At 33.0% G+C, this 16,923-nt stretch overlaps 1 protein-coding gene across 1 annotated transcript in view; it reads left to right on the top strand.

Moving 5' to 3' along the window:
* Positions 1 to 3,357: 3,357 nt before the first annotated feature.
* LOC144972952 (dynein beta chain, ciliary-like) overlaps positions 3,358 to 16,923 on the top strand; it is a 59,762-nt gene continuing 46,196 nt past the window's right edge. The window contains exons 1-10 of the mRNA XM_078914805.1: positions 3,358 to 3,964; positions 6,873 to 7,063; positions 7,467 to 7,653; positions 7,929 to 8,028; positions 8,235 to 8,446; positions 12,117 to 12,350; positions 12,871 to 13,038; positions 14,530 to 14,646; positions 14,970 to 15,098; positions 15,958 to 16,094. Coding sequence (XP_078770931.1) covers positions 3,608 to 3,964; positions 6,873 to 7,063; positions 7,467 to 7,653; positions 7,929 to 8,028; positions 8,235 to 8,446; positions 12,117 to 12,350; positions 12,871 to 13,038; positions 14,530 to 14,646; positions 14,970 to 15,098; positions 15,958 to 16,094 — 1,832 coding nt within the window. The 5' untranslated portion in view covers positions 3,358 to 3,607. The remainder of the gene's footprint in view (positions 3,965 to 6,872; positions 7,064 to 7,466; positions 7,654 to 7,928; positions 8,029 to 8,234; positions 8,447 to 12,116; positions 12,351 to 12,870; positions 13,039 to 14,529; positions 14,647 to 14,969; positions 15,099 to 15,957; positions 16,095 to 16,923) is intronic.

The raw sequence follows: 16,923 nt of genomic DNA, 5'->3' as shown, positions 1-16,923 counted from the left end.
AAACGTATAGAGGAATGGGATGAGAGAAACAGCAAGTGATCTCCCTGCCCATGATGGGAGGGGGGGGGGGTCAATTACCCCCTGGGGACAAGTTTGCCATTTAACAGTAGAGAGCATAGTCTGAAACAATTTGGCTGACATATCATACATTCAAATGGTTGCAAATGCAAATTATTATAAAACCTATCATATGTAGAGAACAATAAATGCACCGTTTATTTCAAGATCCCAGGCCTAGGCTAAACTAGTTGGTCCAATTGAAGAACAGGATAGAAAGAGGTGACATGGAATCGAAATTGTATAGTATAGAGGGATTATTTTAATCAGGATGTTGACCCATGACGAGTCCACCAAGAGGGGGTGTGATTATGGCAAGTTGAGGTCGTTTTAATGAAAAAGGTACACAAAATACAAAGGACGATTCTAAATATGCCTGCAATCTTGGGTCACAGACGCCAAAGAATAAAGCCTAAATATGTCTCAACAGCAATGTATGTGGCTATGTGGTCTTGTGGTATGACACTCGCTTTCGGATCGGAAGGTCCTGGGTTCGAGCCTCGCTCAGCTCATTGTTGAGTCCTAGGAAAAGACTCTTTACTCACATTCTCTCACCGTACTCAGGTGTAAAATGAGAACCTGACCGTTAACAGCGTTGTCTCTGTCCGAAAACAAATGCAATATCGCCTAACAGGCGTCTTGTCTCGTTCTACATGTTAAGTGTTGCTGATTGTCAGGGACTCATAGTAAAGCGCTTTGAGCACATTTAGTGGATATTGCGCTATACAAAAGCTCAAGTTTTTTAATGACAAGTTTCAACTCACACAGACACTGAGACGGTGTTTCTCACCAAAGGGGAGATCAGTACTAGACGGTTATTCATACTCATATTTAATTAAGACTCTCGGAGTCAGGGAAATGATTTACAAAAATTTAAAAAAAAAAAAAAAAAAATAGGTGGGAAAGTATCACTTCTCACAGACAAGTCAAGTGCCATTTAACTATCTCCCTCCCACTATATGGTTCACGGCAGGGGGAGCCAAACGGTCTCAATCCTATTCCAGAACAAGAATATGGAAAGAATTAATGATAACAGGGCGACGGGGATGACAGAAAGGTAAAGGGCAAATCAACAACCAGCACAAGACAGCCAACTTTCCCCTACACTAAAGGTAATTCCACCCACAGAACTCCATGACGAGGACAAAATCCCACAACAATACCTATTGGAATTAATTATTCCCCTATTAGTATTCGATGACATTACTGTTATATTTTTGGAATACAATTTCAAGTGGCTGTTCATGAATTCGAGAAGAGAATACAAAGATACAAGTGACATAAAATGAAAGCAACAATGAGGGAAAAGATTAAACAAATAAGTTTATGTAGTTCGATTTCGTTCCAATATTTATTAAACGATCTTATTTCAAAAGGCAAGACAAAATGAACATAATATGTATATATACTAACTATATCTAGGTCCTAGGGGTCTCAACTCAAAACTTTAAAACCACTGAACATTTTCGCAATCAACATCCAAAAACCAAAATACATAAAAATGCACATGAACTCATATTTTTTTGAAATATCACAAACGCGTAATTCAGACCAAAGCGAATACTTTTGCACAAAGTTGATCGACTGAGGTGATCACGTGAACTCTAGGCCTGGGATTAGAATATGTGGGATGTCATTTTGTTTAGACAAATTGCTTTTTGAAGTGGATTCCAGAGACAAACACACTTCGTGCTATCGATGTTGAGGTGACCATTTCAAAGACGAAACCATCAGTGAAATGACAAATCGAGAATATGGATCTGTAATGGTGTGGGGAGTGATGACTGATCAACCAATGACTCAGCTCAGCGATATTCTTGACCTAATTATTGTCCCGTCTATTCGGAATCAGAATTTAAGTGGTGATATTTCAGTATAACGCATCAGCGCGTAGAAGTCGACAAATATCTGCTTTCCTAAACGAATGAAATTGTGCAATTAATTTTCTTTTTTTTTAAAGTAAAGAAGATTTCTCATCTTTAAATTATGTCAGATTGAATTAGAACAATTTCACCAAGTATTAAGTCGTCATTGTCCCAATAAACCTCGCCTGAACCTGGCATTATAAGTAAGAGAAACACAATAGTCAGCTTAAAATGCATGTCTATTTACCCCAATTACAGGTGAACGAATTAAACTACATGTCTTTTTCAGGAAAGAGTCTCGTATTCAGTCTTCACTGTGTCCTAAATCAAAATAATAAACTTAAAAGTGAGTAAAAGTAAATAAATAAAAAAATGTTAAAAGTCGATAAAATTTCTCGAGTCACCAGGAATGGTGTCAACGTGTTGAAACTGAAAATTATTTTTTTTTTTTTGCCAAGGGAGTACAAAAAAAAAAATAATAAAAAATAAAAAAGTAAGAAAGAAAGAAAATACTATGCCTAGAAAGGAGTTCACCCAACTCCGGTTACATTTACGCTGTGCTAAAATAGACGACCACCTAGCCTTCTCGCTCTCGATCAAACAGTTTAGCCCTTATAATCTCTGCCGGTGTAATGTTGTGCTGACGAAGGGTTTGTACCCGAAACGTTCATTGTTTGTTTTGTTCCCATACGAAGCCTCTCCATTTTCACTCTTTCGTTAGTATTACGTAGATCCATAGAAATATCGTTGTCTAGATCCCCTCCCTGGTTCGTCAAAAAATTATCGATTTTTAAATATTTTTTAAATTTATCATATTTTTTTTAACGGATACTTCGAAATTATATTATGACCAACCGTGTTAACAACAAAGAGCAAAAAAGCTTCCTGATTATAAAAAAAAGACACCGTAATGTTTGGTTTTGGTTTAATCTATTTCATAACCCCCCCCCCCCCCCCCCCCCCCCAAAAAAAAAAACAAAAAAAAAAAAAAAAACAAGAAAGAAACAAAAAGACAAAAAAAAAAAAACCACCCCCAAAAAAACCAAACAAATAATGGAAACAAAAATCTTTGTTGTTGTTGACACAATCAAGATGAGAAAAGGAAAACAAATCAATTTAGGGAATTATAGGGAAATTAATTGATATACGTCAGGTTAGGGCCAGGGTATGCCTCATTTTCTGAATAAAAGATATGAAGACATTTACAAAAATATTATACATACAGGGGCAGCTTCCTATTTTCATTTTAAAACAAAAAAAGGTCAACACACACAATTGTGACAGCTGCACATATTTTATGTTATGATAATTTATTAATTTAATTTTTTTTTTTTTTTTTAACCAGAGCATGAGTTTGGTATTAATAACTAATAACTATTTCTATTTCAAAACAAATTTTCGTAGTTGCTCTAGATACTCTTTCCGCTTTCAAATCGAGGCTGTATTTTCCTTGACGACGTGCCATGACAACACAAACCTTGAAAGGGTGGAAGCGTTATTCTGTGCTCGTTTTTCGTCAAGAGGATTGCTCTGTGGTCAAATTTCACGTTTGAGTCTGTTATTGGAATATCAGCGTTCCATTAAGTTAGCAAACACATCTAGATATGTGTTTGAATTAAAGTATCTTTTTGCATTTAACCGGCTTTCGAACTTTAATTATTCGAGGGTTAAAACACAATTAAAAAATGGCGAGTGAACTTGAGATCGGTGACTCCCGAGTGGAGTTCATCGCTGACTATGTCCTCAAAACTCTTAAGATCAAACCAGATAAATGGACAAAAATGTATGCGGTGGACGAAAACAAACAACTGTTTATGGACTTCATGGAAAAACCTGAGCTGAACACATTAGTTGTAATTGCTACAACATCAGGAGGTTTGACTGTTCAATACGAATGGCCAACCAACCCAAAAGCAAAAGCATGTTACTTTGTGAGAAAAGTAAAAGAACCTCTCCAGAAGGAAACCGTTTTTAGAAATGCACTTCTATATGGAGACATTTCACAATCACCGCTTGATCAGTTGTCTGCTTTCGTCGATGAGGTGAGCTTGTAATTGTAACCGGTTTCGAATAGGCCACATGACTATTCACAAACGTTTGTCAGTAGCTTCCAGGCTATTATGTCAATAGCTTCCAGGCTATTCGCAAACAGTTTAAACTTTGAAAAGTTAGCAGTTAGGCCAGTGTTTCTCAAGCTTTTTTTTTAGCCCTGCTCCTCATTATTCGTGACAAATTTGTAGTAATCATGGACGCGTCTATGGTGGTAACCCACCAAGGAAAACATTTAACACCCTATAATAACTTGTAGTAAAATAACTTGTATGATGGGCCGTCGTTACTCGGACCCCTGAGGTGCCAAGAATCTAGTCATTATTCGGACCCTCCCTACCCCAGCTGTCAATAATTTCATCGTTATTCACCCCCCAGTGACAGGTTGCCTCAGTGGGAAATAGCGCTTGTGGTAAATAAAATAAGATAAAATTCCCTTTATTCATCCCATCAGGGAAATTTGTCTCATGGGTCTATTCCAAGGAAGACTGGAATAACCCAGGCATCAGCTGAGGCGAGGTGACTTGCTCAAGGCTACACAGCGCAGCGGCAGGTGATCGAACTTGGTATCTTTCACGTATGAAGCAAGGACCCTACCGCTGAGCCACGCTGCCCCCCGCTGGTAGGGACTCAATGGATTTTAGTTCTTGTGGTAGGATCTCACTGGAAATAGCAATGTTGAAAGGAAGTGCTGGTTGTAGGGACTCAGTGGATGATAGCGTTGGTCTGGCCTTGGTGTTCTGTTTCTGAGCAAAATGCTTTTTATAATTAATTTTTTCTCTCTGATCATTTGCTCGTGTTCAGAGCGAGATGATTTATTTTTTGTCTCTGATTATTTATTGTTTCTCAAAGAGTTTTTCTTTACTTTCTTTTCCTTGATTATTTTGTTTCTGAGCACGACTTTTTATATAATATAACTTTTTTCTCTGCGATCATCTGATCACTTTCTGAATAGTTTGTTTTTTTTTTGTTGTTTTTTTGTTGTTGGTATATTAATATCTATTTATTTTGTTGTTGCCCCTCTGATTGTTTGTTCTGCTTCTAGTGAGATATTAATTTCCTCCTCCCCCCCCCCCCCCCCCACCCTGTTTCTGAGCTTGATTTAAAAAATTCATTTACAAAAGTTTTAACAATTGAAAATTATCAGATCGGGGATGAATATCACAATTTGCAATATTTTATAGAAAGCAACTAAAAGAGAGAGAAAGACACACACACACACACACACACACACACACACACACACACACACAGAGAGAGAGAGAGAGAGAGAGAGAGAGAGAGAGAGAGAGAGGGGGGGGTAAAGATCTAAAAGAAAAAAAGGCTGGGGCATTTATCATTTGCAACCTTCTCCTAAGAAAGAAGGGGGGAAAATACAAATAAAACATAAAAAGAAAACATAAAAAAAAGTGGCGGAGATGGGACTCGGACACATAGCGTTGATTACAATAAGACTTCTCGGACAGATGGCTTACCCATTTGTCCATGCTAACCACATAAATATTGATGCATATTGTTTTTATACAGTAATTTACTATCCCTCGACTGATTTATTGAGTAATTTTATACTTATATTGATATTTTATTTACTTTACTTATTTCTATGTGCATGTCAAATGTTTTAACTGTGTTTGTTATTATTATTATTATTATTATTATTATTATTATTATTATTATTATTATTATTATTATTATTATTATTATTATTATTATCATTATTGCTGTCCACTCCGGATAATCGCAACTCAGTTAATCACAACTTTGGTTAATCGCAACTTTTCCCAAGAAATGGAATTAATTCTACATAAAAGTCATTGGTTAATTGCAACAAACTTTGATTAATCACAACAAATTTTCGCCCTCAAAAAGTGATAAGTTTTAGAAATCAATCAAACAAAATATGATTAAATTTCATCATGGATGAAATCATGATGGTTGAAGAATCGAGAGTGAGCGGGATTTAATGCTACAGTATCTAGTAGTGTGTCATCACTCTGTTAGAATCAAAAGAGGGCAGGGCTTGGCAGTATAGGTTTGTGATGTAATTTGTCGCCATTAAATAGGAGGGGAAGGGTCTGGGCATAATCTTGACAACATGTAGACAATGGCAGTTGTAAAGAGAGACTGAGCCATATCCTTTGTTTTGGGATTGACAAATGTGCATTGTGACCAACAAGTTTGGTGAGAGTTTATTGTCTCTCATCACGGCTAATCTCTTTGACTTTTAAAAATGTTGAGAACAAAAGAGTGAAAGGTAATCCAATCTAAATAAAATGTCGACTTGCATCATAGCTGTTTTGGTTGAAAAACCTATACAGGGCTGCCATACGGTTTTTGTTTCAATCAAATTGCTCCATCTGGTAGTGGACTAAGAACAATATTTACAACAACTGGTTTGAATTTACCATAAAATTTGTAAAATGTTGCAATAGTGGACAGGAAAGTCAACTTCGGTTAATCGCAACATTTTCGCTGATCCCAAGGTGTTGCGATTATCCAGAGTGGACTGTATTATTATTATTATTATTATTTATTATTATTATTATTATTATTATTATTATTATTATTATTATTATTATTATTATTATTATTATTATTATTATTATTATTATTATTATTATTATTAATTTTATTATATAATCATCATCATCATCATCATCATCATCATCATCATCATCATCATCATCATCATCATCATCCTCATCGTCATTATTATTATTATTATTATTATTACTATTGTTGTTATTATTATTAGACAGGGCTAATCCTCATGGTTATCATTAGGATTATCGTTTTGATAGGTTCTCTGTTAATCACATTAAGAAGTATCTATTGTGTTCTCAATTAAATGAAACCAACTGATTGGTATATCTCTAATTATAATTTTTTTTTTTTTTTTAGGTTCTTGTTCCACTGCTTTCCAATGATAAGAACCATGACCAGTGGCCCAAAGTTGTGTCCCAAGATGTTACTCGACATGTCCACAATCTCAAGAGCAACGTGTATGTTGTTTCCGGCCAAGCCAAGGGGAAGACCCTTCTTCCTCTACCAGTTGGTGCAGAGAGAGTTGAAGAGGCTGGTGAAGGTGAAAAGTAAGTATTTTGTTATGACAAAGTACATACTTGGAATGTGGGTCAGTCACAGTTACGTTTGAAGCAGGAAAAAAAAATTACATTCTCAGGTAAAATGTGATATTACCACATTCCACAGGGCAAACAGACTATATTTTTCTCTCACAGGACGATTGCAGGCAGAGCACATATTCAACTTGATGAATTGGTTCTTCAGTCATGGTTTACTCATTCCATTATTCTCTATCCTTTGGGCGTTGAATCATGATTGATTTACAGCTAATTTGAACAGAACGTTTGATCTCAATTTTAAATTTCGATTTATGAGATGGAATTGAGCTGGGATAATCACTTTTTGAATGATGTTTCCATAAAATAATTTCTATCTTTTCAGTCCAACAATTTAACTTTTTTTTTTTTACAGAGAAACTTATGACCGAAGTCTGGTCCATGCTATCGAGTCTGTCATTATTGAATGGACCCACCAAATTCGTGACGTTCTCAAACGTGATTCAGTTCAGCCTCTACTGGAAGGTTTGAACCCCTCTCCCTTTGTGGAGATCAAATTCTGGGAAAACAAGGCCACTAATTTGGAATGTATATATGAGCAAGTATGTATGTGTTTTATATTATTTTGTAGAAATATTCAGTTTCATTATAATAGATTACATTTTAAAAATTTATTTGAAATTATTATTGCTTTTTCCATGATTATCTATCCTTATATAGAGGAGGAAAGGGCTATTTACATGACACAACATATTAGAATAACACCATTTCTGTCTTCTTTTGCTTTTTTATATCCTATTCTTTGAGATTTTTATAAGAATATTCCTATGAATGCGAAATATGGTATTTAACAAATTATACACTTATTATCTTTCAGCTCCGTGATCCAAAAGTGAGAAAAATGGCTGAACTTTTGGAACGTGCTAACAGCAGTTACTTTCCATCGTTTAAAAACATCTTTAGAGATGTTGTTGCAGGTATGTATTTTTTAGAGTTACATATATTTGTATGATGTCATTGTATTTATATGATTTTGTGTGTGTTAGATAAACCTATGAGTATACACATATTTCACGAATAGACAAGCTTTTCTTTTTCTCTGTATGAATCATATTATATCAATCATAATTCAAATCATTTAAAAAAATCAGATGTCCTCATAAAGTTTTATACTAAATCCCAGCTCTGACAGAGGCCCAAGACATCAACATGCACTTGAAGCCATTGCGCCATCAGCTAGAGGATTTGGAGCAGGCAGAGTTCGATGAGTCAGGGAAGTTATTACAGCCCTTGATGCATACCATTGCACTGGTGTGGTCCAACTCCGACTATTACAATACTCCAGCTCGTATCATTGTTTTGCTGCAAGAAATCTGTAACATGATAATTGAAGCGGTAAGAAGATTTTTTTTTTTAATTGACATTATGAAAATATGATATTGGATAAATATTTGAGTGCAATACAGTGCGACACACATTTGTTGAACTACACAGGACAGCCGGAAAAGTTTGTTGAATTTCTGTTTTGATGAATACATGAACATGGCTGCAGGACAAGGAACACAAACTGTGATGAAGCCTTCTGATCTCAATGTTTGCGCATCCAAGTTTCATAGATTGATGAAGTTATCCATACCTTTTTGTTGGCAAAATAGTGATATTATTCACTGTGGAAACAACCACTACCACAGCACACAACATGGCATGCGGGATGGTATTTGAGGAAGTGTGAGTAAGGAAGGGGAGGGGGGGGGGGGGGGGGAGAGGAAAGAGGAAGGAAGGCACTTGTTGTTGTTAGTGGTGCTCAAGGAAATAAATGGCTCCATTGGTTGAGTTATTGAACTCACAGTAATAAATAAATAATAATAAATATAATAATTAAATTATAATAATAATAATAATAATATTAATAATATATAATAAAATAATAATAATAAATTTTATTGTCAATAAAAGCAATCATTAGTAAACAATGTCAAACATTGATTCATAATAATATAAAGAAATTACAAGTACAGGACACATACATACTAAACAACATCAAACATTGTTCATATCAAACATGAATAAAGAAATGACTACATACATACATACATACTACTACACAACACATACATTACATACATCATCATACATAACATACATACATACATACATACATACACATACATACATACATACATACATACATACATACATACATACATACATACATACATACATACATACATACATACATACATACATACATACATACATACACATACATACATACATACATACATACATACATACATACATACTACTACATACATACATACATACATACATACATACATACATACATACATACATACTAATACATACATACATACATACATACATACATACATACATACATACATACATACATACAACATACATACATACATACATACATACATAACATACATACATACATAACATACATACATACATACATACATACATACATACATACATACATACTAATATCATAATCATACATACATACATTACATACATACATACATACATACAAAACATACATACAATACATACATACATACATACATACATACATACATACATACATACATACATACATACATACATACATACATACATACATACATACATACATACATACATACATACATACATACATACATGCATGCATACATACACACAAACAGACAGACAGAACGATATGATTTATTTGCTGGGACAGCAGATAACCATATTATAATGTCTTTTTACTTGTATTGTGTAATGATGATGATGATGATGATGATGATGATGATGATGATGATGATGATGATGATGATGATGATGATGATGATAATGATGATGATGATGATGATGATGGTGGTGGTGATGGTGGTGGTGATGATGATGACTACGATAATGATAATGATGATAATGATGATGATGATGATGATAACGACTGCGACAATGTCGATGTTGATTCACGCCACTCCGCTCGTTTTTTTCATTGGTTGTCTCAATTATCCACAGAAAATTTGTTAATTAATTTTATGGCGGTTGGAATGAAGGTTGCCTTATGTCAATTTGTCCTACATTTTGCTTCTAGATACTGTCTTTCGGAGCGTAGAAGTTGGAATTTTTCGCTCAGTGGATGCATCTTTTCGTTGATAATGTTAAAAGCTTTCTTTTCAACTGCAGTAATTAACTTTCTTTTTGTGATTGTCTTGTTTTATGACAAATCTTTTGGCCAGTATCAGGCTAAGATTTATGAAGGCTATTTCACAGTGCAACATTCTCTGCTTTTTTCTCTCTTCATTCACTTTAGTTTCGTCAAAACCATGAAACCATTCTTGGATGCTGTGAAAATTTTCATCAAGACAATGAAGGACATAATTTGGGAATTCTGTCCTTTTTCGTTGAACCTGTGAAATTGTCGAGCGCATGTTCAACAAACACTTGTTGCATTATATGCCCATGATGTTATTTAATATATGATTATTTTATTTGTACAATTATGAACCTTGAGGATCAAAGTATCAATACTTGCTTAGTACCTAAGTTTTCAAAATCAATTTCTGGAAGCAATTATTTCAAGTATCAAGTTGTAGAGATAGATTCTTAATCTGCTAAAAAAAAAAATACTATTGTAAAAGTGAAAAATATTTATAATGTCGGTTTAGGAATTCCATAATAATTTATTAACTTACTTGCACATTCTAACAAAATGTTTAATCTTAACAAATATATAGTATCAACAGCATGTGTTGATAAAACCAAGTATATTTATTAAAACATTGAACAAATAGAATAAACAATATGCCTTACTTTAGCTAAGTACATATCAACAAGAATGCTTTAACTAGCTCTGATATTCAAAGTGTCCTTTCATATTAAAAGTTTTTTTGTTTTTTTTGGGGTTTTTTTTTGTTGTATCACATCATATTATATCATGAGAAGGATTGTTTAGGCCAACTGACCTTTGAATACCCTGCCTTCTTCTTCTTTTTCTTCTTGTGGAAACCTCCAATATTGTCGAAGATCACTCCACAGTGTATTAACATTTCATCATAATTATATCGGGAATTAATTATTTCTTTTTCAAGCATTATTTTTAATCTATCTACAGAGGCAGCGTTTTTTGTTTCATACTTAATACTGTCCTAAGTTTTACAGTTATGTTGATTTTTTAAAAAATCATCTTTATTAAGCTACTAATTCCAATTGAAAAAAAAATCCATTAATGATCCTAAAACTCTCATCAGTCGTTTCTCTTTTATTTATTTACTATCCTTTCATTTTATATTGAAAATCTCTTTTATAGTATATTGGGTTTAAAGGTGTTATAAGTCAGTTGATCTTTTAATAACTTTGTTGAATTAATAGGGATATCTCATTGAACTGATCCTACATATCAATATGACAGTTGATAGTCACATATTTAAATGTCAACAAAATTAGTAACGGTGGTGGATAAATTCAAGTATAATATGAGTCTAATTTTTTAAATGTTGCAATATTGCATACTGCTAATCATTATTCAACCTTGAATGGGTTCATAAATGTTATGACCTGACATATTCATTGAAAAGAGTCTTCATTTCATGTTATGATTATTCATCTAATAGTAATCTCTATCTAATAAATTCATAGAATAATGGAATTTGATTACGTAATTAATTTAAAAAATTCATTGGATCTACAACAGCACCGAATATTAATAACTTTATGTGTTAATATTTGTAAAAAAAAAATTTGAGAAGATCAATGAGTCACAATACAGAATAAGAGCATTGTTTTATCCTATGTGTTATTCTGTCCCGTTTAGTTAATCCATATTAAACAGTGTAACTACAACATGTGTTTCTCTCTTATCTTTTTTTAAAATTGAAAGTTGGATGGCCGAGTATACTCTTTCTGACCATTTTTTTTAATGTAGTGAATTCCTTGATATATTTAATAAAAATGGGATTAGTGTTAGAGTTCTAATTCTGTACCCATGAACGGCTTATTATGGACTGTAATTCTAAAAACTCACAATTTCTTTTACAAATCATTTCAGGCCAGGAATTTCCTCGCACCTGATGAACTCTTCAAGAGTGAGGTAGAGGAGGTCATTGGCAAAGTGCGCAATGCTTGCCAAGTGTTGAATCAATTTCGTCAGGCCTATGACGAGCACAAAGAGAAATTGAGCACATATTTCAAGGATGGCAAGGAGCCCCGTGAGTGGGAGTTTGCATCAGAGCTTGTGTTTGCCAGATATACTAAGTTTGTGGAGCGTGTGGAGACAGTAAAGGTAAGGTTACTCTCTGGTTTCTATTTCAATCTTTGAAAGACTGAACATATTACCCTGATTAAAAATCTGACTGCCAATGCATGAGAAGATAATACTTACTTGTGTTTATTTTTTAATTGACAAATAATTGTTTAAACATTTTTTCAAAATTTGTTATCTTAAATTTTATGTTCATCATTGGATAATCTTTAAATTGAAGAAGATGGCATACTTTAAGGTTGTGTTTAATAAATTAAGTTGAAAGTTGAAACTATTTTCCAATCATATCATATCATATCATTGTGCAGAAAAGGTATATTATGTTTTCATCAAATAATTTTAATCTGATGATGATTGTATTTTTTTAAATTTTTTATAATAAACTACAACAGACTTATGATGAGTAAAAATACATTGAGTATGTTTAGACATTTAAAAATAAAAAGTTCATTAAATGTTAATGATATTAATATCATATAAATAATGTTATTACTTAAGGCTTATTAATTTCCAAACTTCTACCCCCTTTTATCATACGCAGGAACTGATGGAAACCGCTCAAGAGTTTTACAAATTAGAGAAGATTGAACTTGGTGGTATTCAAGGCAAGCAGCTAAGCAATCAAGTCTTGGACATTTTCAATGAGTTCAACGAGCAGTACAAAGTCTTCTCAGAACGTAGTTATGACTGTCTGGACACTGGTAGTGATGTGAGTGGTTCAAGGAGAATTAATTTTAATTCTTATGCGAGATATGTACACGTTGGGAATCGATATCTGTGGCATATTCAGTTTTCCTCAAAAAAAATGTATCAATAAGAAAATCCATTATTTCCAGAAAATTATATTTCTGTCTCAATAGAGAAGAAAATATACATAATGGAACACAGTGGTCCCAAACCCTTTTTGTGGTCTTGCAATTTAAATTACACAGTCAAATGTTTTAATTCAAAAGTTATATTGGTGACAACATTCTTAAAATGTATAACGTAATGACCTTATCACATTTTGTTCTCGAGTTTTTTAAGATTAGATTTATATAGATTTATATAATATAAACGATTGACTGTTTGAAAACATTTTGATGCATTTTGTGATTGTGGCCACATGATTAAATTAAAAGTAACTACTACTACTACTACTACTACTACTACTACTACTACTACTACTACTACTACTACTACTACTACTACTACTACTACTACTACTACTACTACTACTACTACTACTGCTACTACTATTAATACTACTAACTGCTACTACTACTACAACTACCACCACCACCACTACTACTACTACTACTACTACTACTACTACTACTACTACTACTACCAATAATAATAATAATAATAATATAATAATAATAATAATAATAATAATAATAATAATAATAATAATAATGATGATGATGATGATGATGATGATGATGATGATGATGATGATGATGTTGATGATAATGATGATGATGATAATAATAAAAATAATAAATGACATTTGTTGAGCGCTTTCCATGAACCAAAAACATCCCATTTTACATTTCCTGTTTCCTTTGTTCAATAAATGATTATTTTCTATACGTTCTGTATTATTGATAATAATTAAATCAGATGTGATTTTTTAGAAGTTGTGTCTTGCACAAATGGGCTCGACGTGGTATTTACAAATACAATCTACCAACCTTGTCCATTCTTGCAACTATGATATGTATTGAAATATTGACTATCCATTTATCGATGGAAAAAAATGTTGGGATAGTTTTTTCCTCGACATGGAATTTGATCCATTGACTCAAAAAGGTATTATGCCAGGATTAACTAGGTGCTGGAAATCGAATTTGTAACCTTTAATATGAAATTTGGGGTTAATTTCCATACTTCATCTTGGAGATCAAGTAAAATTTCTTACATTACAAAATCTTATACTTTGTATATTCTATTATTTTGATTCTAAATTCACCTTTCGGAGTCTGAACTATCCTGGCATAATACTGCTTTGAGATGGTGGGTCACAAATATGGTTACATATTAATTTGTCTTTCTTGCCTCAGTTCATTACATATATTATGTACAAGCAATTCGAATAGGGTATAATTAAAACATTGTTAAAAGTAGAAATACTCATTCCTATTTCCGCTTGTTTAACGTTTTCTCCTGTCTTGTTCTTTTTTTTTCTATTCATTTTTTCTATTTTACTATTTTGTAGGAATTTGTGGAAGATTACAATGCATTCTTGGAGAAAATCGGGGATTTCGATCGTCGTCTTGCCACTATCATCTGCCAGGGTTTTGATGACTGCTCTGGTCTTGAGTCTATCTATAAGGTACCTATTTGTTGTTTTTGTAATGGTGATGGTGATGATGATGATGATGATGATGATGACGATGTCGACGACGATGATGATGATGATGATGGTGATGATGATGAAGATGATGATAACAAAACTGAAAGAAGTGTAGGAGAAAATTAATAAAGAGCATGAGAATACTGAGGGAAAAGGTGAAAATGGTAAAGGAGATATTTTGGAAAAAAAATGAAGTGGAGCGGTAATGACAAAATAAATGTTGGTTGATTTCTTCCCATGTTTTTGATTCGACTAACGTCAAATTATAACACATCTTCAATATGATTTGTTGCCGTCCACAGATGATTGACATCATGGGATCCTTGTTAGAGCGTCCTCTAATTAAGAAGGATTTTGACGAAAAGTATCCTATCATCGTTGTCAAAATGCACGAACTTTTGGACGAGGCCAAGCTTCTGTACGACAAACAGGTTGGCAAAATGTTTATGTTTATTTTAGTCTCCAGGAAGTATTGAAGGCACTTCATGCTGTTTGAAACTGAATAAAGCTATGTGTTTTATTTTAGACCTAACTAATGAACAAGACGTTTTAATAATACGATATACTTTATTGATCCTGAATGGAAATTATCAAAATGTTACACATCATTCATAATATTAGTACAGATTTATACACTGTCATGATCTAATGGATGAAAATACGATGCTAATTAAAAACAAAATAAACTTAAGATATAATAAAATATTCATAAAATAGACAGCAGTTACAAGCAATGCTATAAAAATGGGACATGAAAGTAGAATAGAGTTTAATGCTGGATTTGTAATGTAAATAGAATTTTGAAAATAGATTGGGAAAGATTGCACATTGCCAACACAGGTTGATAAAAAGTTAAAATAAAGCATGGTATTTTTATATAATTGATAGAGAAACTATTGATTGAATATTTATTTCTCTATTTATTTATTTATTTATTTATTTGTTACTTAATAATTCACTTTTTGACGACTTAATTATTTATTCGTTTTAATGTGATGTTGTTGCTTGTTTGTAAAAAATATTCTCTGTTCAAGACCTTGAAATAGTCCGTAAAAGGAATATTTGTTTTGATACGAATTCATAAAAAAATATTTTAAAAATGAAAAGAAAAAAAAATGTTAACCATATGGCGCTTAATTTCATTAAAGTGTTTTTGTCTTTTATTCTTTGAGTTCTTATCAAACTTTAAACCTCTTAGGCCTAAATCAGTCTTGAAGTTGTTTGATTTATTGCCTTTGAAGTTTCACATGATGTCCACAGTGAATGAGAATTCCATTTGTTTCATGTCAGGTTGCCATCAAACAAAGTGAAGGGAAATGCCCCATCCACAAAAACATGCCAAATATGACTGGATCTCTCCGTTGGTCCAAGGAATTGGCAGATAGAATCACAGCTCCCATGGCTTATTACAAGAGAACAGAGCACCCGTAAGTTACGATAATATATAAAAAATAAATTCAGATAATATCAAATTAGGTCTGATTAATAATTCATTGAATTGATCTCCTTCGTTTCTCATGCCCAATGTGCAATACAATGCCCCACCGATTCTCCCAGAAGATCATGTATGGAATAAAATTTCCATTTTATACAGTACAAGTTGACTATAAGTCGCTCCTTTTTAATTAGCAATATTACAAGATCCGTCACTCTATGAAACTAATCACTCATTAGAATGAGTCAAGTTGAATATGTGTCAAGTGCTTGATCTTAGAACCCGCAGGAGCAATACTTATATTAGACCGTTGATTTATATTTTTTATATTTGAGATACAATTCAACAAAAAGAAACTTCCCTGAATGTTAGATACAAATGACTACAGGACATCCACAACATCAATTGACTTGATGTAAGGAGTAGAGTAGTAGTAGTAGCAAGCCTCGCAGTCTGAATGACGCTTGCTGAGAATTGTGATTCAGTCATAGTCGATGAGTATAGCTGCTCTCTCCATCCATGTTGGCCCAGGACCATGACCAATGGAAAGGAGTAGAGCTTCCATGTAATTTGCAAAATGTTTTTCCTTTTTTATTTCGTAGCTATTCATCTATCATGTATCAACTTATGCTGTCTTTGTTACCAATGAAGAAAAAAGTTAATTGAGGGGATGAATCAGCAAAATCCTGTGGATTGGATGAGGTAGAGAGGAGATTGGAGGAGGGGATATATATTTGTTAGGATGTTTTTATTAATCTCACATCTTTTGCATAGCTCATAGTGGTTTCCTTATTACATGCTTAAAACAATCATCAAATTAT

Source organism: Berghia stephanieae, chromosome 5, assembly GCF_034508935.2.
Source record: "Berghia stephanieae isolate SIO BIC M18660-M18661 chromosome 5, UCSD_Bste_1.3, whole genome shotgun sequence".
NCBI lineage: Eukaryota > Metazoa > Mollusca > Gastropoda > Nudibranchia > Aeolidiidae > Berghia > Berghia stephanieae.
The sequence above is the reverse complement of the archived record's forward strand: the minus strand, read 5'-3'. Positions and strand labels throughout refer to the sequence as shown.